Genomic DNA, 27262 nt, shown 5'->3' on the forward strand with positions numbered 1-27262 from the left:
ATACCATGAGCTTATATTGTTTTCCTCAAAAAAACAAGGCCAGGAGCAGTGGTTCACGCCTGTAATCTCAGAACTTTGGGAGGCTGAGGCGGGCAGATCACGAGGTCGCATGATTGAGACCATCCTGGCCAACATGGTGAAACCCCGTCTCTACTGAAAAATACAAAAAATTTGGCCGGGCGCGGTGGCTCACGCCTGTAATCCCAGCACTTTGGGAGGCCGAGGCGGGTGGATCACGAGGTCAAGAGATCGAGACCATCCTGGTCAACATGGTGAAACCCCGTCTCTACTAAAACTACAAAAAATCAGCTGGGCATGGTGGCGCATGCCTGTAATCCCAGCTACTCAGGAGGCTGAGGCAGGAGAATTGCCTGAACCCAGGAGGCGGAGGTTGCGGCGAGCCGAGATCGCGCCATTGCACTCCAGCCTGGTAACAAGAGTGAAACTCCGTCTCAAGAAAAAAAAAATACAAAAAATTTAACGGGGTGTAGTGGTGTGCACCTGTAGTCCCAGCTACTAGGGATGCTGAGACAGGATAATTGCTTGAACCCGGGAGGCAGAGGTTGCAGTGAGCTGAGATCATGCCACTGCACTCCAGACTGGCACCTGATGACAGAACAAGACTCTGTCTCAAAAAAAAAAAAAAAAAATTTTTAAAGATTGTTTTTAAATTATCACTAAACTTTTTTCTTCTTAAAAGTCCCTTGACTAATCTTATACTCTGAAACATTTCCTCTGGCTGCCTCTTGTAGTATCTCAGCTTCCTCCTGTGTAGCTGAGCCCTCTCCTTCCCTCCTACTCCCTCTGTCCTCAACTCTCTATTTTTTTTTTTTTTTTTTTTTTTTTTTTGAAAGAATTTTTTTTTTTTTCCCAGAAAGGGGGGTAGTGGCATGATCTCAGCTCACTGCAACCTCCACCTCCCGGGTTTCAGTGATTCTCCTGCCTCAGCCTCCCGAGTAGCTGAGATTACAGACACACACCACCACACCACTAATTTTTGTATTTTCAGTAGAGACAGGGTTTCACCATTTTTGCCAGGCTAGTCTTGAACTCCTGACCTCAGGTGATCAGCTTGCTTCAGCCTCCCAAAGTGCTGGGATTACAGGCATAAGCCACCGCGCCTGGCCTCCTCAACTCTTTATTCTCCACATCTCCCCACCTCTTTTTTGATTCTTCCTTAATTTATCCTCTTCTCCAGCTTTCCAAACCATGCCCAGTAGGGGGTAAAAAAAGGAGCTTTATCTTTCATGTTCAAAGGGGTCATTCATCCTCTCCGTGAATTATGCCATCAGGTCTAGGAAGGGTCAGTGAGTTTCTATTTTAAATCACACTTCCTAGGATGTCTATAATTTAAAAATGAAAAACAAGTGCTGGCAAGGAGGTGGAAAAATTGAAATATTTGTGCCTTGCTGGTAGCAATGCAAAATGATGCAGCTGCTATGGAAAATAGTTCAGCAGTTTCTCAAAAGGGTAAACAGAATTACTGGATGACCCAGCAATTCCACTCCTAGATATATATTCCAAAAATTGATAGCAGGGACTCAAACAGATATTTGTATACCAATGTTCATAGAAGCATTCTTTATAATAAAATGGAAATTGTTCAGTGTCCATCAACAGATGAATGGGTAAACAAATTGTAACTTATACATGCAATGGAATATTATTCAGCCACATAAAGGAATGGAATTTTGAAATATATTACCACATGGATGGACCTGGAAAATACTGCTTAGTGAAATAAGTCAGACACAGAAGGACAAATATTACATTATCCCATTTATACAAGGTTCCCAGAAGAGGCAAATTTATAAAGACAGAAAATAGATTAGAGGTTATCAGAGTCTGAGGGGAAGTGGGTAAGAGGAGTTACTGTTTAATGAGTACAGAGTTTTTGTTGAGGATGATGAAAAACATTTGAATATGGACAGTGATGATAGTTACATGAAATTATGAATATATTTAATGCCACTGAACTATTTACTTAGGAATGATTATAAAATGATAATATTATGTGAGATATATTTTACTACAATACTCCCTTCCCCTAAAATACCATGTTTTTTCTAATTACTGTGCACTATTTCCCCTATGCAGAGTTTCAAACTCAGGTCTAGGCAAGTAATATTCTTAAGGCTACACAGTTAGGGCAGCATTGCAATTCAAATCCAGGTATGGATTCAAGCCGTCTTTCTTAATCCTATGCTATACCAAATTATTATTGTATCATTTACTGTACTGCTTTATGATAGCACTTCTAATTTTAAGTTATAGTTAACTATTTTTCTCCTGTCTTGATTACAAATTTCTTAAAGGACAAAAAAGTCTTCTCCATTTTTGGGTGCTTGTCAGCATCTGACATGTAGAGCTATCTGAAAGCATTGCTAAGGGTTAGGCCAAGACTCAGCTGAAGGCTGAGTCTGAAATAAGGCTGTAATGGATTCCATCTAGTAACTCAGCAAACATTCATGTGGCAGCTATTCCTGGCACTGTTAGATGCTGGGGTATAGGAACAAAGAGTACACAGTCTCTGACCTAGCTTCAGTCTAGTGGGTTAGGTGGACAGGGATAGTCTCCCACTAGCTTTAGTTTAGTGGGTCAGGTTGACAGGAAGACAAAGTCAGACACGTGCCTGGATGGAGCACAGGAAACACTGGGAGCCCACTAGGGAAAACACAGTCAGGAAGTTAGGGGAGGCTTTTTGCAGGAGGTGGCACTTGTTTTGTGTCTTGATTAAAACTGGATATTACCCAGCAGAAGAACACGAAACAGCATTCCAGGCAGAAGACAGAGCATGTACAAAGGCATATACAAAGGCATGGAGGTATAAGAGGATGGGTAGGTCCTGACATCTGCAAATAATTCTTGGTGATTGGGACATGAAGTAAGAAGTGAGAATGTGCTGTGATACAGAGCTGGGGAGGTGGAAAGAGTCCTGGTCATGAAGTACTGTGAAGATTTGAGAGTTTATACTGAGAGATATAGGAAGCCACTTTAAGATTTTAATGGAACTGACATGATCACATTTGCTCCATGGGAAAAATCAGCCTGACTGCCTTAAGTGAAATGGATTGGAAGGGGGCAAGGCTGGAAGTCAGGAGTAGATTGTAGAAATGCCAGTGGCCTAAAACTAACTGAACAGGGTTGCAAGCCAACGTCTACAGGAAGGCACCTGTTTACAGATGCCAGAAATGGAGACTGAAAGCTTCAGAGGTCAAAGACAAGGTCTAGGAATAAAGCTAACTAGGAAGGGAGAAGTGGTTGCCAGCATGGGGTATGGATTTCAAGATTTGGTCCATGGAGAACCTGCAGAGCCTTCAGCATCTTAGAGGAAACCTCAAAGCAGCAAGGCATATCTCCTTATCACAAAGGACAGGACTAGAAGGAGCCAACTATTTGTGCCTGTGATCTTTTCTAATATATTCATCTGTGCCTAGACTTCTGTACCTAGTCTAAATCCAATGTAATCTTTTTCTATTCTCATTGAACTACTTTGAGATATTGTGATCATTGATTCAATAATTATTCAGCATCCTAGATGAACCTGTCACTTTGATAGACCCCTTGGGACTCAGGCCAATAATTGATATTGGGATTGGAAATCACCTATCTGACTCATAGCCCACATTAGGGAAGTCGATGTGTTCTGGGCACTGTGGAATTATGTAGACACCTCATTATATCAAGCAAGCCAGAGAAAGGGTCAATAGAGGAAACCAATATTTATTAATACATATCAGGTCAAACCATATGAAATTTCCAGTTTCATACATCAAAAAATGAGAGAAAATTGGCAATTTCTTATGATTTAGCCTGAATAAAAGTCACTTTTTTGTGCACTTCAAAAGTACATAATTGGAATAATCAATCTGCTTCACAGCACTCTCATGATTGGTCCATATGGGTCCTCTTTTGTCTGTCTGTTTTTTTTCTGTCTTTCCCCTAGGAACACCAGAAAACTACAACATTGACAGTAATTTGCATGTGCTTATGTGTTCTCCCACCATACCCTTTCTCTCTCTCCCCAAACATCATTCCCTTGCTTTTTTTCTTTAATTGTTGTATCAAATATATAAGTATGCTAACAAAGGTATCATTTCATTTTAGTTGTTTTGAACTTTACAAAAAGTATGTAATACTAGATATTTGTGTTATTGTGGGAATTGATTTTTAAAAATTTTTTGTTTAGTACAAAAATTGTAGTTTACTCATTTTCAGTGCTATATAATATTCCATCCTGTGGTATACACAGTGAAAGCCACTTTCTGGTTTATTTCATTTAATATCCAAAATAATCCTGAAAATGGCTGTTTAATATTCATACTTACTTTTATTTTTTGATAATTTCTTTTTATTTTTTCAGTTTATAGTCTTTTATTCCTCACTCCCCTCCCACTCTTTCCCCCAAGTCGCCAAAGTCCACTGTATCATTCCTATGCCTTTGCATCCTCATAGGTTAGGTCCCACTTATAAGTGAAAGCATACAATGTTTGGCTTTCCATTCCTGAGTTACTTCACTTAGAATAATAGTCTCCAATTCCATCCAGGTTGTTATTAAAGCCATTATTTTGTTCCTTTTTATGACTAAGTAGTATTCCATGGTGTATATATATACATATGTCACACTTTTTTTCTTTTTTGGGAATGGAGCCTTGCTCTGTCTCCCAGGCTGAAGTGCAGTGCGATCTCAGCTCACTGCTACCTCCACCTCCCAGGTCAAATGATTCTCCTGCCTCAGCCTCTCAGGTAGCTGGAATTACAGGTGCCTGCCACCATGCCCAGCTAATTTTTTTATTTTTAGTAGAGACGAGGTTTCACCATCTTGGCCAGGCTGGTCTTGAACTCCTGACCTCATGACCCATTCACCTCGTCCTCCCAAAGTGCTGGGATTACAGGCGTGAGTCAACATGCTGGGCCATATACCACAATTTCTTTATCCACTCATGGATTTATGGGCATTTGGGCTGGTTCCATTATTTTTGCAATTGCAAATTTTAAAGTGAGTGGATTAACAGCATGGGTTAGGACTTGGGCTTGAGTTTCAGCTGTATCACTTTCTAGGCAAGTTACTTAATCTCTTAAGGTTAAGGCTTAACCTAAAAGCTTTTGTTTCTTCTTGAGTAAAATGCAGATTAAAAAGTACTTGCCTTAGGGGATTATAGTGATTACCTTCTGTGCAGTACTTGAATCACTAAATCATGTGAGTTATGCTAAATTTTTTTACAAAGTGAGCCAACTGAAGCATGGGTAGTTTAAGGAACTTGCTGAAGATCGCACAGCTGGTAATAACAAACCAGAACTTGAATTCATCTCTGCACAACTACAAGGTCATTCTCTTTCCCCACAACGGGGAGAGCTTTCCAGAAATAGTGTGGCATTGTGAAAACTAGTATGGAGCAATTACTAGCATTGTGAGTAATTAACTCATTTGCCGTAAATATTACAGTAAAATCTGTGATAATTTATTGAGAATTATAGCCTTTTAAGTGTGTTATTGTTTACATGTGTGTGTGCTTTTTTTAAAGAAGAAAGAACGCTCGTTTAATATATAATTCACTGTCTCCGCCCCCACAAGAAAGAAGGAATGTTCTCTTGCTTCATTGCCTTCAATATAAGCCATCAATACTAAACATTTTTGGAGCAGTTTATGAGAGAAGAATGTTTCCAAATTTATGAGGCTCTCATGCATTTTGAGAAGAGATTTTCATATTCCACATATTTCCTTCTTTGGATCTTTCTATTTAGGGATCAGTTTAAAAATACAATTTCTCTATCTGAAGCAGAAGGGTTGTGAACCATGAATTCCACATCTCTTGAGACTTTCAGTCACTTTAAAGGGAAATACAGAGAAAATGAAAGGAAATAAAAAGAAATACAGCTTATTTTTAGTTTAGAACATACCATGATTCCATGATAAGATATACACTGATGACACTGGAAAAAAATTTATCATTTACCAAAACTTAAGGAGCGTATTTCCCTTTTAGAAAAATAAATAGGCCATGCACGGTGGCTCATGTCTGCAAAACCAGCACTTTGGGAGGCCAAGGAGGGCAGATCACTTGAGCCTGGGACTTCAAGACCAGCCTGGGAAACACAACAACATGGCAAAAACCCGTCTTTACCAAAAAACACAACAATTAGCTGGGTGTGGTGGCATGGGCCTGTGGTTCCAGATACTTGGGGACTGAGGTGGGAGGATTGCTTGAGCCTGGGTGGTCCAGGCTGCAGTGAGTTGTGACTGTACCACCACATTCCAGCCTGGGTGACAGAGTGAGACTCTGTTTTTAAAAAAAGAAGAAAATAAAAATAAATAGTTGCTTGTTGGAATTGTGTCCTTAAAGTAGGCATCCTTGATATATTATTTGGCTTCTTTCATTGCCTTATTGACCCACATATCTCTCTTTAAAAAATGATCGGTGTGAGATTTTGCTACATTTTCAGGAAGAATATATGATAACTTTGAAAGGTTGGGTGTGGTGGCTCACATCTGTAATCCCAGCACTTTGGGAGACCAAGGTGGGTGGATCACCTGAGGTCAGGAGTTCAAGATCAGCCTGACCAACACAGTGAAACCCTGTCTCTACTAAAACTACAAAAAATTAGCCAGGCATGGTGGCAGGTGGCTAAATCCTAGCTACTTGGGAGGCTGAAGCAGGAGAATTGCTTGAACCCAGGAGGCGGAGGTTGCAGTGAGCCGAGATCACACCACTGCACTCCAGCCTGGGCGACAAGAGCAAAACTCCATCTCAAAAAACAACAACAAAAAAATAGTTGAAGTTGCACATTTGGGACCCAGGAATAATTCCCCACATCCCTGAGAAACAAATGATTCAGAGTATTGGTTTATGATTAGTTGTCATCAACCATTAAAGACCTTCAGAACTAAATCTAACTGAAGGTCAATGCATTCTTCTTTAAGATGTCTTCCCTTTTCAATTTAAAAAGATCATGATTTTTTTCAGCAAACTGACATCTTTGTCTATTTTCCACTTTGACTTCACTTGCCCTGCCTTGGAGATACCTAGAATAACCCGAGTATCTACTCAGCAACACATTTGCAGTCCAGGACACCTGGCCTCTATGTGAACCTTATGTCAATCTTCAGGTGATTGGGTTATACCGAGCTAAAGATAATTGGGTTGTATAGGGAGGCTAAGGCCATCATCCTGTCAATAAAGAGAGAAAGAGATTGTTCTTAGAAAATGAGGACTCAGAAGCTAAACTTCAGTCTGGTAGGAATCTTGTCATCTTGAGGTCTTGTTTTCTTAAAATAATTTAGAACTATGTTTTTCAAATCACATCCCATAGAAGCCCAGGTTAAGGTAGCACTTCATGGACCATTATGGGTCAACGGAGGGATGAAGCAAGTGAAAAGCAGTTGGGAGACTGAACTCTCAGTCTCTGGATCTCATTCATAACACTCTTTCAGCCAGCACTTCATCTACTTTGTAGATTAGGCTCTACTGCAGATATTTTTAATGTAATCTGATGAAAAGGTTGAATTTATTTACCAGAACTCCTTTTAGAAAAAGTACTGTAAGTTGTTAGAAAGAACACATAGAAAAGTCATTTAGGAAGGGTTGGAGTAGAAGTGAGATCTTCCAGAGCATAGTGGAAATAAAAATGTATGGCCAGAAAACTCTCATCTCAAAAAAGTAATTCCTGATAACTTTGAAGCTTTTGTTTTTCTGGGAAGAATAGACAGATTTGAAGGCAAAGTGGAACTACTCAGGAGAAGAGGGGACAGGCTGTAGATGGTGTGGGAGGAAGGGCAGACAGAGACAATCTCTAACCCACAACACTGCCAGAGGGACTTGGAAGACATGCCAAATGGGATTTTATAAAGTTGCATGCAGTAAGGTGTGCTATGTATAACCCTCCTTTGCTATCTAACTCTCCTGATCCCCAGCATTATTTAGTAAAACTTGCACAATAATGCTTGGGGTGTTTAGTGAGAATAGATTCTTTTTGGGGAAGCCAAAAGGCACTGAGGTTTGTAGACTGATGGTGTAGAGAAAAAACAGAGACTAAACACATTCCATTTGCTGATTCACCAGGACTCCCACGACTCAATAGCAGGTAATACTCACTGCTAAGATTTATTACAGGAAAGGATAGAGTAACAGGAAAAAGATATGCATCGGTGGAATCTAGAGAGATCCAGCACAGGCTCTAATACCTTTCTTGTCCAAGATCACACAGGCATGTTCTTTTTCTGGCAACTATGAGGACATGAGTGGAATGTCTCTGCTCAGGGAAGCCCAAATGAGTCTCAGGGATCCATGGCTTTTGGAAGGGCTAAGAGGTAGGGTGCTAGTTCACATAGGCATATCCCACTGTGCAACCATCCTTGGCTACCCAAAATCAGGACCCCAACAATGAAACCAGGTGCACATGATTAATCTTCGTTTTTTTGCAAAGCAACCTGACAAACTAGCTCAGCATGGTCCATTGCTCCAGGTGAATATAACAAATTCATCAGTCACTAACATAAAGAACCTTCTGAGGGCTACATTCCCAAGAGTTAGTCAAGGGTCACTCATGGTTCCCTTGGAGACATAGGAGGGAGCAACCAGACTTGCTGTGTTAACTCTTTCCTCGCAATATGTAGGGGAGAATAGAATCTGGCCAGAATTTGTAAAAAAAGGATTTCACTGCCACAAAATCACTTATGTGGTAGAGGTTAAAGATGGTTTTTGCCACCTGGAGGCCGATCACAGGTGAACTTAGAAAGCCTTCCTGTTGTGGGCCTCTGGTTGAAGGTAAGTGAGCTATATTATATCTTTGAAGTCAAAGTGTCTAATTTCATGACACACACAGTATTTATCTTGCAAGTGTTTAGTGAATCTTGCTTAAAAGTTTGAGCCTCAACTCCACTATACTATAAGAAACTATAAGAAATCAAGGGGACATTTATTAATTCAACAATTATATTGAGTACCTGTGTACCATTTGCTAGATACTGATCTGAGTGTTGGGGATAAATTAATGAAAAGATCGACAGATGTCTGTTCCTATGAAGCTTATACCTCCTGTGGTGGGGAAGTCAGAAAAAATGTGATTTGAGGAAGCTATTGACCATTGAGTCGGGAAAAGTCATAAAAGAAGGTTGGTGTCCTGCATGGAAGCCTAGAAAAAAGAGACACAAAGAAAATAAATTTATCAGTATCAATATCTCTGGGCTGTTTCATTAGACATTTTGGGGTTTACCTTCTTAGCTAGGGTTACCAACCATCCCAGTTTGCCTGGGATTAATAGGGTTTCCATGATGCAGGACCTTCAGTGTTAAAACTGGGATAGTTGGTCCCAATTTTCTAGCCTATTTCTAATGCATGTCCATTGTACCTCTCCTCTGAAAACTATTCTGTCCACCATACGAGTGGGTCCTGGCAGCTGTGTTTGTACTGTGTTACCCTGCCCACCTAACTACATTTGAGATTAGGGTAGAATCTTGAACCATTACTGGCCGATTTATTTATATTGAGAAATTGAACTGAAAACAAGGAGCTCAGAATCTAGTAGCATAGCTCCATAGTGAAGTTTCACACACTCTGTCATTGAGGTCTCTAAAACAAAGACAATTTTTGATTTTTGGAAGCTATTTATCTTTTAATTCTCTGAAGCATCTCAATCTTTTAAGAAGTTCTCTCCGTCTGACATTCTTGATTGAACTAACTTAAATAGATTTTGTTATCAGAAACTTAACTAAGCCAACTGTCTAGGTATATTTCTAAGTCATGACAAACAGCTCTGGTTTATTTAGAAATGTTCCCAGAATATTCCTTAAGCTTAATGGGAATCTCTTCGGAGTAGCTGGCCCTCTGATTAGAGTACTATATTTTTATATTCAGTGGACCTGTCCCCCCAATTTTCCTTCCTTACTCCCTCCCTCTCTGCCTTCCTTCCCTCCTTCCCTTTTCCTTCCTTCCTTTTTCCCTTTCTTTTCTTTCTCTTCTCTTTCTTCTCCTCTTCTTCCTTTTTTTTCTTCTTCTCTTTTTTTTTTTTTTTAACAGGGTGTCACTCTGTCACTGACCAGGCTAGAGTGCAGCGGCATGTTTACCGCTCACTGCAGCCTTGACCTCCCTGGGTTTCCAAGTAGCAGGGACTACAGATACGTGCCACCTGACTAATTTTTGTATTTTTTTGTAAAGATGGGGTTTCACCATGTTGCCCAGGCTGGTCTCGAAGTCCTGGGCTTCAGCAATCCACCCTTCTTGGCCTCCCAATGTCCTGGGATTAGAGGCGTGAGCCACCGCACCTGGCTTCACACCGTCTATTTCTAATTGTAGATTAATAAATTTGCATTCTGGTTCACATTGGTAATTTTTTTTTTTTTTTTTTTTTTGAGACAGAGTTTTGCTTTTGTTACCCAGGCTGGAGTGCAATGGCGCGATCTCGGCTCACCGCAACCTCCGCCTCCTGGGTTCAGGCAATTCTCCTGCCTCAGCCTCATGAGTAGCTGGGATTACAGGCACACACCACCATGCCCAGCTATTTTTTTGTATTTTTAGAAGAGACGGGGTTTCACCATGTTGACCAGGATGGTCTCGATCTCTTGACCTCGTGATCCACCCGCCTCGGCCTCCCAACACATTGGTAATTTTTTAAATTTTATTTGAGACAAAGGGTTTCACCATGCTGTCCGGATTAGTCTCAAGCTCCTGGGCTCAAGTAATCCACTTGCCTCAGGCTCTGGAGTAGCTAGGACTACATGTATGTCACCACAACCAGCAGGTATCTTTTTTTTTTTTTTTTTTTTTTTTTCTAAAAAATAGCACATTTGAAAGTGTATGGATTTTGTTAGAACCTGTCTGACACATAACCCTACCCCCTTTCCAATAAGCATGTTAGTTGCATATTGTGGGTGTTAAGTTAAAGTTTGTCTATGAAAATTCCACAAGTCATTATTCAATTGCTTTGTTGCAAATTCTGCTGCTCTTCCCAATTGCCCTTCCTAATCCTTCTCATTTGACCATCATTAGTAACTGCATATTGTTTCTTGGAGACATTTCCTGACTTTGGAACCACCCTCGAGCATACTTGGCTATCCCAACGTGTATTCCTTTCCTTGTGTTTCAGCTCTGGTTATTTCATAAGCCTCGAGCTTTTCACTTATCAGTAGGCCATACCGAAACTAGCCTGTGTATCTTAGTAACCTTCCCACTTCCATTGCCGCTCAAGTGAAACCATGCTGTTACTTGCATAAGCTTGTCCATTAAGTTCTCACTTTTCCTGTGACTTTTTCACCAAAGCTGAACATATCCCAGCTTCTTTCCAGGCGACCTCATTGCTCCTGGAGTTTGTGCAGCAGAATCACCTGAGTGACCTTCTAAAACAAAACAAAAACAAGATCATAGGCTACCCTCCAGCTGTACCATTGCAATCAAACTAGGCCCATTTATCAGAAAGCTGTGGTTTTAAAAAGCTCTCCAGTTGATTCTAATACATTATTGGCCTATTTATTTCCATCAGCAGGGTTGTGCCTGGGTCCTTAAGATACATTTTAGCATCTTCCCCCAACTCAACTTTCCATTCCTTCTCACTTTGCAAACTTAGAATCTCTGGGAATCTAAAGTAAAATAGGGACCAGCCACAGCGGCTCATGCCTATAATCCCAGCACGTTGGGAGGCCAAGGTGGGCAGATCACCTCAGGTTGTGAGTTCGACACCAGCCCAACGAACATGCCCCATCCTTAGCGGGCACCTGTAATTCCAGTCATTCAGGAGGCTGAGGCAGGAGAATCGCTTAAACCCAGCAGGTAGAGGTTGTGGTGAGCCGAGATTGTGCCACTGCACTCCAGCCTGGGCAACAAAAGTGAAACTCTTGTCTCAAAGTAAAATAAACTTTTTCCTGACCATTCTTTTTCTGTCACGATCATAGAACACCTACTAGGTGCTAGGTACTGCACTGACAAAGCAAATTGCATTGGACACTGCCTATCCCATTACTCAAACAAAAAAACAAAAAGAAAAAACTGCTACTCAGGATTAAGCATGTATTTATTTTAGTTCAGTTAAAACAAACATACATTGTTTCATTGAAACGGTGTAGCACTCTTTGCCAACAAGCCATACTAGAATTGTTGGCCTCTAACAGTACAGTGGGGATATTTACACTATATACACAAAGTTAACCCAGGTTCTCAAAGGTCTTCCATTACACTAGATCACATTTTATTTCATTACACTAGATCACATTTTGATCACTACTGCATTTTGAAAATTTATACCTTAAATTTTAAAGCCATCTGAATTTGCACCAAGATTTCATGAAAAAAATTTGATAGAGTTTATTGCAAATACAATTTAAACAAGTATTTGAAGTTTTTAGTGTTTGTACACAATTTTGTCAATTTTTCAATATCCAATTTTCTGCACAGGTACTTTGGAGACAACTCTTATAGTTACATAATGTGAATTCATCAAAATGCAGTTAAGAAACTTACAGGAATATATATACTTGAACCCAAGACCCAAACCTGACATTATATACAACCTATTTACAAATACATATGGACAGACAATATATGTACATAGATTATCATAAATATTGGAAAAATAGGTTAGCTTTAATGGATTAATGTTGTTCTATAAATAACATTAGTCATAACTGAAACAGCCACGGAAGACAGTAATGCAAAATGAGGTGACAAGACAGTGGTTTTAATACTGAAGACTGCTCATTAATGGGAATTCACTGTTTAGGAACCTCAAGGCAGACATGATAGCTCCAAGAGAACCACGCATTGGAATTTTCCCTAGGCAGTTGATTTTGAACCTCAAATAGCCAGGGAATTGGAGGAGCTTCCCCTTATTAATTTGCTATTAAGAATTTTGTTTTCCACTTCTTCCTAGTTGACAGTATCCTCTCCCATACCCCCCCCCCCCCCAAAAAAAAAGTCTGTAGAAACAACTCTTTACTTAGTATTCCCTGGACAGGTCTTATACAAAGTCAGCAACTCTTTCCAAGAGCTCATGGAAATGTGCCAATTCTTGGTCTGAACTATAGATGAGGTTCTGCATTTGAATGGAGTGCCTAAACCCCAATTAAATGTAAGCAGTGCTACAGAATCTGTCTTTCCACTGCCTTTGTATTTCTAGATGGTCCCCAATTATTTCTTCATAGAAACAGACAAAAATGGACCAATGTTTTCACCCAATGTAGCACTACAAAACGTCTTCCAGTTCCATAAGGGTTTTAATTACACATGTATCTTGTTTGTAAATTTAGTCATATATAATACAAGAATGCGTAACAAAAACCATGTCTGCCACATTTCTGGCCCTTGCCCCAAACTCAACATTTTTATTTCAAGGGAAAACCTTAGAGCCAGATAACCAATTGACAATTCCATTATTTGCTTCCCTCAACCACTTCATGGAATTACGTATATCAGATTTTAGACACTATTCCTGATGAGCAAAGTACCACGTTATTTAATAATAATATATTCACCATACACTGTGATGTACGATAAATGTGCTCTTAAAGCCAAGTTTTAAAGTAATATTTTCACTTCTAACCAGGATTGAAATGGAAGGGTTGACATGCAGTTGGACCAAAACAACTACTAACACTCAGTTTGCACTGTTTTCCCTAGCTAACCATTTGTTAGATGTAAACAAGTAATTCTACGTTGTACAAGAATGAGATGACAGTCCAGTGCAAATGAGTTTTTATAAAGCTTACTGCATGAGAAACCCAGTGGCCTACACAAAGAGAACTTATATCATACCAGAGGTGTAACCTGTGGATCAGACCTCTACTGTAGACAAAACATGAACACAACTAAGCCACACATTGTCAAGTAATTCACACTTCCAGTAGGTGAGCATTTTGAAAAAGTGTACTCTCTGGACACAATAATTTTGGCCTATTGCCATCAAATGCCCATTTTCCACTGCTGGAAGCAATGTCAAAAAAGGGCTGGCCCAAAAAGACCCAGAGCTGTCAATACAACACTGGAGACAGATGCAACTGAATAAACCCTGTTTTACCCAATTGCACTATTTGGTACCTCAAAATTAGTTATTTTATTTCCCACAGAAATATCTGCAGTATCTCCCATTCTAATAAGTTGAAGACATAAACATTTCAGTCTGAATGAACCAAATTGTTCAGGGACAGAGAAGAAAAGTGATGAACAGAGTTCATCTGATTTGGTATAGCGATAATCAATTATCTTTTAAGTTAACGGTGACATTTAAATGGAAAAAACTATGCTCCTAGTTCATGGTACAATTTTTCATTACATTATTTTCTCTAAAAATTATTTTGGGTATAAAAGTATTTGGCTTATTATGCCTACAAAAAGGCCAATCATTTCATTATACTAATATTCATTTTTAAATAACAATGAAATTATTTTACGGAATTTATTGACAACTGCTTCTGAATAAAATTCAAAAAAAGCAATTTCTTAAAAGTAAGAGTGCTTCTGAGGTCTTTAAGTATTTTTGGTACAAAAAATAATAGTGTTTTTCTCAATGGTTATTCAATACTTTGCTGTAAATTAAGAATAATTGTTTCTCACATCTAATGGTTCCATTAGGCACATTCAAGTAAAATCATAAAATATCCAAGTTAAACAATGACACAGCCAAGCATGTGGCTTGATAAAAGTTAAGAGTTCGTCCATTCTCTGGAATGGAATAAAATTGTCACTTCCCTTAACCCGAGACTCGTGGTTTTGTTGTTCAGATCCATTTCTAACATACAGATAAGTTTCTTAAAACAAAACAAAACAAAACAAAACAAGTTCACTTATTCTGCACTCAGAAGAACCAGCGAGGAATCTGCACTTCAAAAGGAAGTGAAACTGAAAATATTAGGTGAAATTTCATAGTCGTTGAGTTTACTCAACACTGGCATCAGATGGACTGAGTTTGAGTTTGAGTGGTGCCAGTTAATGGCCACCTCCAGGTGCATTATGTACCCAATCCAAAATAATCAAGGACATGCTTCCGGTCATCACCAGTATGCCACTTAATAGGAAGAACAAAGCCTGCAATGCATAGAGAAAATTGATCAGCAAGTAATAAAACATATATGCCAAATACCTTTTTCTACTTTTAAAAATGCGCTTTAATTACTAAAGTTTATCTACTATGTCATGTTTATAGAACAAAAATTTAACCTTGCCAAATATAAACTCCCAACTGATCAGTAAATCATCTACAGTACAAAATAACTGTACTTTTGAAGCCTCTGAACTTTCATTTTTTATTCCTTTGTCTCAAGTGAAAAGGGAATTTTCTTGCTAAACAAGCTACTTCATAAAGAGCTGGACTGGACTTTTTGCAATTTTTTTAAGAGCAAAAATAAAGCCACAAAAATCAAACCCAAATCATCCTAAAATGCAGCGAAAGTCAAAGCCAGAGGTCTTTCTAGGAGATAACTGAGTAAATTAATTCCTAAATCCAATACTTAAATACTGCCACTATGTAATTTAGAATAAAACAAGATGACAGTTGTTGGTTTATAATCAATTCCAGTACTTTAATCAGAGCAGAATGAAAGTGGAAAATGATGACTAAAAACCAATCTTTTTCCTAAATACCACCACCAGGATTCTGGTACTAGGAACCACATCATTTGTGGTTAGCACATCAAACTCTGTCACCAGCTGTTATTACAGAGTGGTACATAATTGTAAAGTAGGTACATGATAGTAAACACTATGGAGAGATGGTCTCCTGGAGAGCTTTGCTCTGAAGACGGTCAGTCTCAATTGAACAGTCCTTCCTTCTCTTTTATACACTCAAGGCCCATTTAAGTGCCTATCACACAGTAGGCAGTCCAATGAAAACTGGTTGAACAAATGTTGCAAGCTAAGTATCGCACTGGTCTTCTACCCCTATTCCTATCTCCAAAGTATCTAGTAACTTTATTGCAATTAAGTATTTATTGGATGGCAAACTGTCTTTCCCTTCCCTTCCACAATCTTCCATCTGTGAAGTATACTGTTACAGAAATGTTTACTAGCAACTTAAAAGTGAAATCACAACAGATGACAGCTAAGAGAATAAAATTAAAAATCCGTTTGGCAAATTTATGATATTAAAAGTTATTACTGTTTTTATGGTCATAATCTTTCGCTCACCCCCATCTTTTGTACAGATTTCATAGATTCTTTCTTCACCAACTTGATATAGAAGGCAGAAGGAAGAATAAAAACCAACATAGCAGCAGCAGATGCACCTGTAAAAGAACATTTATGTTTCTTGAGGATTCAATGAATCACCTGTCATTCATTCTTTAAATCTTAAAATCCCTGATGTTTGAATCAACTTTGATACTTTCTAAAACTTACCAATAAAACCAAAGATATCCCTTATAGTTGGGACAAAGATGACAAGTACATTGGTAAATGCCAAGATAGACACTGTAATGAGACTATGACGCCACCAACTGAACTCTTTTGATGCACACAACAAGTGAGTTACAGAAGTCCGGATCTGCAAAATAATAAACGTATTTTTAAAATAATAGCAATATAAAATTTAAAAATCCAGCTTCAGTGAATGAAAAGAATGCCCAAGTAACAAGGAATCTACCTAAAATAGTAACTATTTCCAAATAAAACTGTGCCTTTCTCTGCTGTTTTCTGAACACTTTAAAGATTTTTTTATATCTTATGCTGAAAAAAATGTCTCCAGGATATTCTAAAAATATACATTGTATTTTCATAAAGCCCCTTCAAAACCACCACCAACTTAGTATTGTTCTACTGGTGTTTCCCTTTTCCCAGAAGATAAAAATCTCACAAATATCTGTATGTTTGAAAACTCATTCCTACTGAAAGCAGAGCAAGTAATTACTTACCGGGAAAATAACTACTGGTACTGTCAGGGTCACAGCCATTAGCACAGCCAGACGGACAATGAGAAGAATAATATCAGTTCCCATGATAGCAGAGTAGGTATGAAGCAATTCCGACTCAACATGTTCTACAGGGAAACACCAAAAAAAACTTTTGAGTGGCTGTTTTCATTGGCAACCAAGGAGAAAATTTAACAGCTAAATGTGCATCAGTTATTTAGCTACTCAAAAAACAACTATGAACTAAGAGGCTAATAAGATTAGTTTGGAATTATGGTTAATGCAATTAAATAACATTGAAGGAAAATTTTTCTAAATACTACATAGAGATTTAGCCACATGATTCCCATTAAAAACAACAGGAGTTATTAAACTGCTAAATCTCTTGGCTTGGCTTACAATTTGTTTGTGTGTTATACAGTCTGAAGGTGAGGGGAGAAGAGACAGGCAAGATGAACTCAGAGGCTAGCATATCATACAAACATGCCATCAAATGATTAATGATGTTTTCAAACCTGGTTTCTAGAAATTACTGATTAAATACACTACAGATAATTCTAAGCTCTAAATTTCATTTCTCATCAAATATGAAATACATAAAAACAGACTATTTTTAAAGTGATGGAAGTATACATAGAAAACTATCAGTTTCATTTCAGTTAGTGGTTTTTATTTTATTTTTCTGGTAAAGGAGGCACTATTTACCGTAAAATGTCAGGTATCCAAAGAGGGCAGCAAGCAGATACATGAGAAACATAGCAAAAAATGAAATCTTGGACACATTCATCATTCTTCTACGGCTGCGGCTATGTAATTCAAAAGAAAATTCAAATATATATTTCAGCAGCAGTTACAGCAGTTGTTTAATACCTTCTCAACAAATTTATGTAAGTACTCACTCTTTCAGTTCTTCATAGATGGGAAGAATAGCAGGATGACAGACAAATGAAAAGGTCAGAATTGGCACAGCATAGACAGTCTGAAACAAAACATAAACATCTACTTAATCTGATGTAACAAACTCGTGTTGTCACATTTCTGCAGCATGTATTTTATGTAAACAATCTTAGAATCAAAGCCTAAAATAGTTTCCTTTGCATAATTAGCTTCCGTTCTTCTAATGTGTTCATGAAGTATGATCAATATTCTCACTTCTTAATGTGTCAATTATTAGCACCATATGATTATCTCATTTCTCAATCTATTTTAAGATGTAAACCTAAACTTACTTCACAGTCCTCAATAATTAGCTAATCACATGTTTTCTAAAAAGCACCTATTATCCTCCTCCATTTACCCTGGGAGTTATTTTTAAATTTCCACTGAATAGCTTCCCTCTTTTCTTCCCTAAACTCTTCGAGTAAATAAGCATATTTAGTTACCTGTGAGTTAAAAATAAAATAGTGAGGTCTGCAAGAGTCATTTTCAGTCACGTTATGTAACAAATCAGGTACAAGAGCTGTTGGCTGCGTTAAGGAGGTGTTTATTGTTTCATTAATTATCAAGGCAGCTTCCATAGGACACGGAATCTGAAATTTCTTGCAAATGACCTAAAAATATATTATTTTGCATTTGTTAAACAAGTGACATGACAGGGCTTATGAAAAATATTTTCTAAAGAAAAATCATACTCACCACAATCAGAAAGAACACCATACACAACAAGGAAAGGCCACTGGTATATCCCAAATATCCTGTAAGGGAGGGTGGCAGGAATCAGTATTAGTTTAATGAAGCTGAGTTAGATCAAAAGTATTTTTTCCACTGAATAACTCAATTCTGCTGTGAAGACTTTAGACACTAAAGTATAGAGACAGTACTAAATTTTTAATTCTTATGATACTAAAATACAGAATTACTTAAATATATTTGTCATAACCCAAGCTAATAAAATCTAACATTTGCATTATTTCTTATAAAGCACAACATATGTTGTCAATGAAATATTTTGGCTCCTAAATCTTGCATGCTATAACTCCCAAATATATCCTTTTAGGGCTTTTTCATTCTGATTAATTTCTATTAACAGAAAGCCCAACTACTGGTAAGGGGCTCATTTCAATTCTCTTTAGAGATGAGTTTGCTCACCTAAATTTCTAAGCAGCGACAATGGAAGAATGAGCACCAATGACACCAACAGAACCAAATAGTCACCATTCAGATACCACAATCTAAAGAAAACAGAAACAAGGTCAAAACCAGTCACAAATGTACTCAGAATAATATAGCCATCTTCTAACAGGGCTCATTTTATAGAAATACCATGAAAACAAACACAAAAAAAGACATGTTTAGAAAGTTTCCCTTGTTCAAGATAGGAATAACTTTTTAGCTTTGTGTGCTGGATGAATATTCACTCAGGTTAGAAGTGGGGTATAAAACAGTGTAACTTTTGTCCCACTACTTGCTCTGGGAATGCTGCCAGCTGATTCATAACACAAAATGCTTATTAAAGACTTGATACTAATGCAGGGAACAAAGCTGCTTTGTTAAGCCAGTAATCTTATCTTTAAGCACTTTGAGAAAAATTGTACACCAACTTTGGTACAGCTTTAGCATGTAATTTCTAATGCTAGAAATAAAAAAAATTTAAAACAAGTTTTTTTCCAAAGAAAATATTTTCATAAAATGCATAGGCAAACTGTGCCCCCGCACCAAAAATTATAAAACTCAATCCCCCGAATTGGGAATTATTCCAGGTTATCAGAGTATGGTGTGACATCCTGACCCACCTTTAGCTCCAAAGATAGCAAAAAATGTCCTTTTTAAACTTATAGGAAACATTATGTATATCCCCTAAGCCTTTTTTTTCCTTTTTAGGTAATTCATGAATTGCACTCTCTTTTAAATCACTATTTTCAAATTCTAATTGCCTCATGAATTCTATTCCATTCACTTCAGCAGTAAGTACTCTGCAAAAAACTAATAAAGATCAACTTAAATTTCTAAAGCCATATCAAAGATAACAGCACTTCTCTATTTTGATGTAATGAGCTGCACATAGGGTAGGAAGTAAATTATTCCTTCCCATGTTTACTTTAGATGAAAGCCCATGAGTTAACTGGGATGAATACCTGTGGTAGAAGAAAATGGTTTCCATAGCATGGCCACACATTTTCTGGCACACGTTGAGTATCCCTTATCCAAAATGCTTGGAGCCAGAAGTGTTTTGGACTTTGGAGTATCTGCACATACATATTTGAGATAGCTTGGGAGAAGGGACTTAAGTCTAAACACAAACTTATGTTTTCTATACACCTTCTTAAACCCATAGCCTAAAGGCGATTTTATACACTATTTTAAATAATTTTGCACATCTATCACGAAATTAGGTGTGGATTTTCCACTTGTAGCATCATGTTGACACTCGGAAAGTTTTGGATTTCAGATTACAGATGTCCAACCTATATACTGCATTGATCAGATTAAGTCTTAAGAATTTCAAACTTACAAAAACCTGTTTTAGAAATTAAGATATTCAAAACTGTAGGGCTAGCTACTATCTTTTGGCCTTTAATTCTCCAAAGTTCAAATCAGTCTACAAGGATGGGGGGTCTTCTTGGTCATGGATAACTAACTAATAATCATTTTGTATCCAACTTTTATAAAAATGTATCTAACCACTTTTGACTATAAGTGTTTTTTATGAGTAACCTTACTTAGCACCTACCCAGTTGTATCTTCAATGTTCATTAATGCCTTGATCACCAAAGGTAACTCATATTTCACTATGAAGAGGTAGCTTGACATAGCTGGAGGAAAACAAAATTATACCATTACAAGTGCAAAATGTGGCACGTGACACTAAAACGCATGTGTCACCACTCTGTGCTACACAATGAGCATAAAGTCTACCCAAATCATTTTTTTAAAAATTCTTACCTCCAATGTTCTGCATTGTAATTGATCCAGATGCTGCAAGCTTTCCAACTAATCCAAATGATTTATATCCCAATTGTTCATATAATAAAGATCCTACAATTTGAAGAACACAGAAGCATGAAGCCAAGGATTTTAAAAAAGAAAATCATGATAGGTATACATTGTTTTAGAAAAATCAAGAATGCTATTATTATACCTCCTTCATTGGCAGTCTTCAAAAGGAGATGAACAGAATACAGGGAAAATATTGACACAACTGTCAAGAGAATTCTGATGAGAGAAAGAAAAGGCACAGGGTTACAAGCAAGCACAGCTATATTTAAAGACAACTCTTTCTGGTTGTTTAAATAACATTATGTGTGAAACTTGTCCTATTTGTGTCAAAATGTCTCGAAGAACTGGCATTTCCTCTCCTGCTAACTACAATAGTCAACATTGTCTCTCGCCTAGCAGTAAAAACTTGCATCATGTCTCAGGTGATAGTTCTACAGAGTAAGTTAGGAACAAGGATGTCTATCCACAGAGCCAAACATAACATGAGACACTGAAAAGCTCAACTTTCAAGTGGTGGAGTTTTAAAACTTGTATTTTCATTCTGGCACCACAGTTACGAGCTGTATGCTTGCCACCTTTCTGCATTTCAAGTTCCCTTTATCTGTAAAATATTAGTAATATCTGCCACTAAACCCAGCCCACAGGTTCTCGTGAAATTCAACTGAGACAGGTTCAAGAAAGGTTTTAAGACCACACGGACCGTATAGATAAAAACAGCAATGAGAGGCCAGGTGCAGTGGCTCATGGCTGTAATCCCAGCCCTCTGGGAGGCTGGGGCAGGATGAGTGCTTGAGGTCAGGAGTTCAAGACTAGCCTGGACAACATAATAGGGAAATCCCATCTCTACCAAAGGAGAAAAAAAAAAAAAAAGCCAGCAGTGGTGGTGTGTACCTATAGTCCCAGCAACTCAGGCTGAGGTAGGGGGATCACTTGAGCCTAGGAGTTTGCCACTGCACTCAGCCTGGAGGACAAAATGAAATACTGTCTTTTTTTCTTAAAAAAAAAAAAAAAAAGGGAAAGAATGGTAAGGGGGAAATGATACTAACACGATACTAACATTTTAAGAATAAAGCACTACAAGCTTTACTAACAACTGGGCACAAATCAGAGAACTAACCATTGTGATGATGTACTACATTGCACCCCATGGAGAGGAATACAGGCCCAGTATTGTCGCGGTTAAACAATGTCTATGCTGGAACAAGAAGGCTATTAGCCTGACTGTCTAAGCCTTTCCTCCCTTGACCCTTTCACTTGCATTGAGCAAGATAAAAAAAAATATGGTAACACAGAGTGACTAAAGGGACCCTAATGTCACCTAATTTTCCTTTAGATCAAGGATTCTCTCTCATTCCAGCTTTACTTTCCTTCCACCTAGGAGAGCCAAGAGATGGAGAGTAATTTTTTGAAGAAATTTAAAGAACAAAACAAAACAGGGAAACTCACAGAAAACCCTGCAAAGGAGAAGAGCTGTATGTTTTTTTATTCTGTATGACCAATTTGCATGCAGTACCATTTAAGGTGCTGACAAAGAAACTGATGTCTATTAGTTAAACAGAGGAAGTGGCTTTATGCTACCATTCTAAATGCCAGAAGTCTTACAAGGCCTAGTCAGTCTGAGGTGACACTATCAGCCTCAATTCTAACTGGAGTAAAGAAGTTGGTTTAATTAAAAACAAACCAAATTCAAATGACAAGGGATAGACTTTATAACCTTTGAGATCACTTTCAACCTCAAGCTTGATTCTCCTTGAAAAGGTTAGCTAGAGCTGTTGAAGTGGACCATGGCAGCCATGTTGTTTTTGGCCCATTTACCTCTATACCTCTAAATGTAAAGTAAATACTGATGAATAAAAACGTACTTCAGCAATCTTGATATTACTTAGCCATTTAGTAAAATGGTAAATCAATCACATAAGCACCTATTAAAGTATAATTCCAAGGGTACAAGGGTAACATATCAGAATTTGACCTTCACTTATGAAACAGAGGTGCCATTTAATCTCATTTAAATTCTTACTGTAACTACATTGGCTGCATTCTAAAACTGCCTCCAGTTTTTATACCAAGTGCTAACAAGGATTTCAAATATTCAACAGTGAGGCTATTCAGGTTCTCCACTAAAAACTCTTGAGATTGCAGGATTCTACGTAAATCGCTGGTCCTTCACCTTAGGAAGAGTTCTCAAAAAGCCTCATCCTAATGAAGCAAGCCACAGTGAATCCTAGCGCCTAGTACTCAAAAAGCCAGGCTTAACCTCCGTGTGGAATTTCACAAAGCAGAGCTTTGCAAAGGTCTGCTTTTCTTTTCATGAACATTCTATCGGGCTGGAGAAAATAACTTGAGTAGAAGGCACCAGTCAGCTAAGTAAAACACATCTGTCACAAAGGGACAATTCCATGCTACATACATATGCTTTCCTTATCTGTACAATGAAGGTATTAAGTTACACAATCCTCTACAGAAATTGCCTTACCCAGGGGTCCACAGGTAACCTTAAGGGCTATGACACAATCATCACTGAAAAATACACACTCAAGATTGCATGTGTTTTTGCTTTGTGCTTTTTCCCTGGAAATATCCACATTTTTCCATCACATTCTCCAAGAGTCGGTGACCCAAAAATAGTTAAGAACCACTGCTCTGAAGTTTTCTGTACCTCCAAGAGTCTATCCAGGTATTTATGTTGGAAAGCACAGGAGTAATTAAGTCTAACTGTGCAATTGTGGGGAAAACATTTAAAAACAAGTATTTATTAAAATATTCATTTTTTGCCACAGCATGTGGCAATCGAACAGCTCTGAAAAAAGCAAACATTAAAAAAACATGTATGGATTGCTTTTCAGGGTTCAGAAAATCATGACTCACTCGTCTTAAAACAAACACGTTCCAGGCTGGGTAAATACCACCACACCTTATATGTTTAGAAGAACTTTCTTTTCCTTATTCTTGTAAAGGGCAACAGATCCTTAAGAACTGTGTCGATTTACCAAACTGATTTGGAGCTTATCAGGATTTTAAGCTTCTGATTTGCCAGAACAAAATTTATAGCTACCCTGCTACCCTGGATTTAGCCGTAGTTCTTTTTCAGTATATTGCATCTGTTACAGTTTTAACTATTCCCACTGACTTAGAAGACTTCTGGCTTAATTTGTCAGTTTTAAGGACTGTCCTATTTTTTTCTAGTTGGCTTTCTTCATATTGTGCAGTATATAGTAGAATAAAGAGATTTTGGGAGTTTCTCATACTTTTAATTTTAAGCAAGTAACTTTCGATCAGCTACCGCAACTGTAAATTCAGTTTCTGGAGCCAAAATATGTTTTATCATAGTAACTGCCCTGCATGGCAGACTCACTACTTACACATACTTACATAAAAAGAGCAATTCCAGTATTAGCCATGGCATAAGAAAGCCCAAGGATTCCACTGCCCACAATCGCATTGCTCAGATTAAATACTGACATTCCAAAGGAAGTAGTACCTGGATGCTACATAGAGGGAAAACGATAACCAAACATATAACAATAATTAAATGGAGAAAACCAGCTTTGGGCAAGTTAGATTTGAATTCTAAAAGTAAAACTATTCTTTTACTCCATAAAGCCACTGACAGACAAAATGTTATTTTTAACTTACAAAGTCTGTTTCATACTTCTTCTTCCCCAAGTTCGATTCAAGTAAAAAGTTCTGGTTTTCAGGATCTACATCTGCATAATGGCTGCAAAACAAACAAACAAAAGACGTATAATTGTAAACTGGATTGAAATATCTATCATTACACACAAGATTGCTTTAATATAAAATACCCTCCACCACCAGCGTAGTTCTGTTACAACATCTTTACTTAAACGTATAAATATTAACTAGGAGTTGACTTTCCAAGAGCTATCTTGTCATTTCAACAAGATAATCGGTTACTCTTTCAGTGATTACGCATCTCCTCTTAATGCTATATAGCAAATTAAAGCAATGGAAGCGGAGTCCTAGGTAACTCCGCGAGCCCAACCCATGCTAGCCGTTTTTTCAAAAGTGCTACAACTTCTCCCACCTTTTCAGAGCAGCTTGCTTAGTGGGGTAGGAGTAATTGAAGTCGCTGTTGGAACTGTAGCTGCTGCTGTCTTCATCCGGGGAAATATTGAACCTTCCCATTTCGGCCTTCTTCATGCTGAGCACTGGCAGGAATCGGGTGCAGCTAACAGCGCTGGGCTCCTTTTGTCCTTGGCGGTGGGTGCACCGGACCGCGAGTCCGCCTGCGAAGGTAGAGGCGGCGCGTCAGGACCGCAGCGCCAGCCCGCCGCGGTCACGTGACGCCGCCGGGAGGCGCAGCGCGGCTGATTCATCCCCGGCCAGGCGAGTGGAAAAGTACCAGCCGCGCGCGAGGGGCGGGGGCGCGCCGAGCGGCGGAAAAGTACAGACGGCTGAGTCGCGAAGAACAAAGATGATCCCACCACCGCGCCGCGCCCGCCGAGGCCCCCTACTCCGGCGGATTTCAGAATTTCACCCTCTCTATTGTCCCGAGTCGGAGTGGAGGGGGCAAGGGGGGCTGTTTTGCTTTTTCCCAGCCGCACCAGAAGCGCAGAGGCACGCAGGGTACACATCCGGCCCCGACCCTGGCTCGTGTGCAAGTAACCTAGGCTTCCCGTTTCTAGCATCTGGAACAGCAGTGCTGCTTAATCTATCCTTTTACTGCCCGGAGCCCCCACATGGAGAAATGCCTCTGCGGCAGACAGCCTTCCCCCAAAGAGGCGGAGAGGGCCGACACTCCTCCTCTCTCGCGGGGGGCGAACGCCCGGGCCCCAGGATCAGAGGGTTTGTTTACACACGCGCGCCAGTGCCCTCAAGCACACCCGTCTACAGGCAGCTGGCCCGCGAGTGCTTCGGCCGGCCCCTCCTATGTCAGGAAAGGAAACTGATGCAATATCGATCGTCGATTGTCAAATGTTCCCAACTCGTCTTCCCTAATCTTTGCCTCTCCTATAATAAAAGCCCAAGCCCACCTCCGCCGCCCCCAGATTCCTGGTTCCCTGGATTTAATTTTTTTATTGAATGCAAATCAGTCACAAGACTTGCCGCAGCAGAGCCGCGCGGCCAGTGCTGGCTCCCCTCCCCCTAACGGGAAGATGCGGCTACGCGCCCGGCAGGCACGCGGCCCCCGCCCAGCGCCCTCTCTCCTGCCCACGTCGCGGGCGCGACCCCCGCGCGGCGGGCCAGGACGGAAGGCTGGCCAGGCCAACCGAAAACGCCCGCCTCGAAAGTAAACGGCCCCAGCAGCCGCGTTCCCGCGCGGCCCCTCCCGGGAGCCCCTCCCCCACGGCCGCCCGGGCCCGGCGCCCTACCCAGACTACCCGCCCGCACGCGTTACCTCGGTGGTCTCTGCTCTCGAACCCCGGAAACCTCACGCAAACGTCTTCAGTGAGTTTTTCTCAAATACAAAACATAAAAAAACGAAAAATTTCCCCAAATCCAACAATAGGCAGGAAAAATAATTTTAATAAAAAAGGAAGTGGCAAATTGCCGCCCCAATCCTCCGGCGTCCGCCGTGTCAAAGGAAAGGCGCTAGCGTACGGGAACGCGTGGTCGGACTGCTGCTGGCAATATAGGAAAGGCGCTCCGGGGCGTCGGCGTCGCGCGGCTGTGGAGCAGCCCTGCGAACAGCGGGTTATAGCGGCACCCGCGGGACGCGTCAGTGGGCGGGGCCGCGGCCGCCCCGGCGCCTTCTCTTTGTGTATCAACACCACCTGGGCCCCGCCCCCGGCCCGCCCAGCCCGAGGCCCTGCCTCCCTGCCCCTCCCTCTGCGGCCCGCGCAGAAGGCCCGTGGGCGCCCCCAAGACTCAATCGCGAAGCCCAAGCCCACTATCTGCAGCCTCCTAAATAGTCTTCAAAGACCCTCAGATGCTTCCCCTGCCTATCCCTTTCAGCCCGGGTTGGTGCTCAACACATCCGGTTGTCTTAGAGGGGCCATCTCCTTAAAATAGTCTCCTGTCCGAGTCACCAACAGTCCTTGCTTTTGGGGGACACATTCCTCCCACCAAACCCATTCCTGGCTGTTATTTTTGTGATTTACAGTGGGATTTTGTCTCACAAACTTGGGCCAAGGCAGCAACGTTGTCCTGATGGTTTGTTGTTCATTCTTCTCCACCTAGACCTGCTTTCACTCTTCAAAACTAGCCGGAGGTCGGCGGGCAGCTCCGTTTCGGGATGTCCTTTTTGTACGGCCATGGAAAACCGGACTAGGGGAAAGCCTACCTTTTGGCCAGCAAGCCATACCCCTTAGAAAGATGCCCCATTGGGGTGCCCGGAGCTCCTAAGGCCATTTGGGAGTTCCCAGTTTTCCCTTCGCTGACACATTCCTTCTCTTATCCCACCACTGCCGCCCCCGGCAAAGGCACTGCCTTCGTCTGAATGCGGGTCTGAGGCGCTTTCTGCGGAGCCTGGTCCTTTCCCTTCAGTGGTGATGTGGTCTTGCTGAGCCAGGCAACTAGGGGGCCCCTTCGCTGTGG

General features: G+C 40.0%; 1 protein-coding gene across 2 annotated transcripts; it reads right to left on the reverse strand.

The window, feature by feature from the left end:
• Positions 1-11985: 11985 nt before the first annotated feature.
• Positions 11986-26491, reverse strand: SLC38A2 (solute carrier family 38 member 2). Of its 2 annotated transcripts, XM_032248393.1 has the most exons (16): positions 26124-26491; positions 24810-25011; positions 24398-24479; positions 24134-24249; positions 20904-20977; positions 20708-20800; positions 20496-20577; positions 18914-18996; positions 18461-18519; positions 18208-18375; positions 17725-17804; positions 17531-17631; positions 16829-16953; positions 16317-16461; positions 16107-16204; positions 11986-15008 (listed from the first exon to the last, which is right to left on the reverse strand). In XM_032248393.1, the coding sequence occupies exons 2-16, from the start codon at positions 24923-24925 to the stop codon at positions 14910-14912; spliced, it is 1521 nt and encodes a 506-aa protein (XP_032104284.1). In that variant the 5' UTR covers positions 24926-25011; positions 26124-26491; the 3' UTR covers positions 11986-14909. The 2 variants fall into 2 exon arrangements, with proteins under 2 accessions (XP_032104284.1, XP_032104285.1); XM_032248394.1 differs by lacking the exon at positions 24134-24249 and having other exon boundaries at positions 26124-26444.
• Positions 26492-27262: the final 771 nt, after the last annotated feature.

Source organism: Sapajus apella, unplaced genomic scaffold (assembly GCF_009761245.1).
Source record: "Sapajus apella isolate SASKATOON/1434 unplaced genomic scaffold, GSC_monkey_1.0 scaffold66, whole genome shotgun sequence".
Classification (NCBI taxonomy): Eukaryota; Metazoa; Chordata; class Mammalia; order Primates; family Cebidae; genus Sapajus; species Sapajus apella.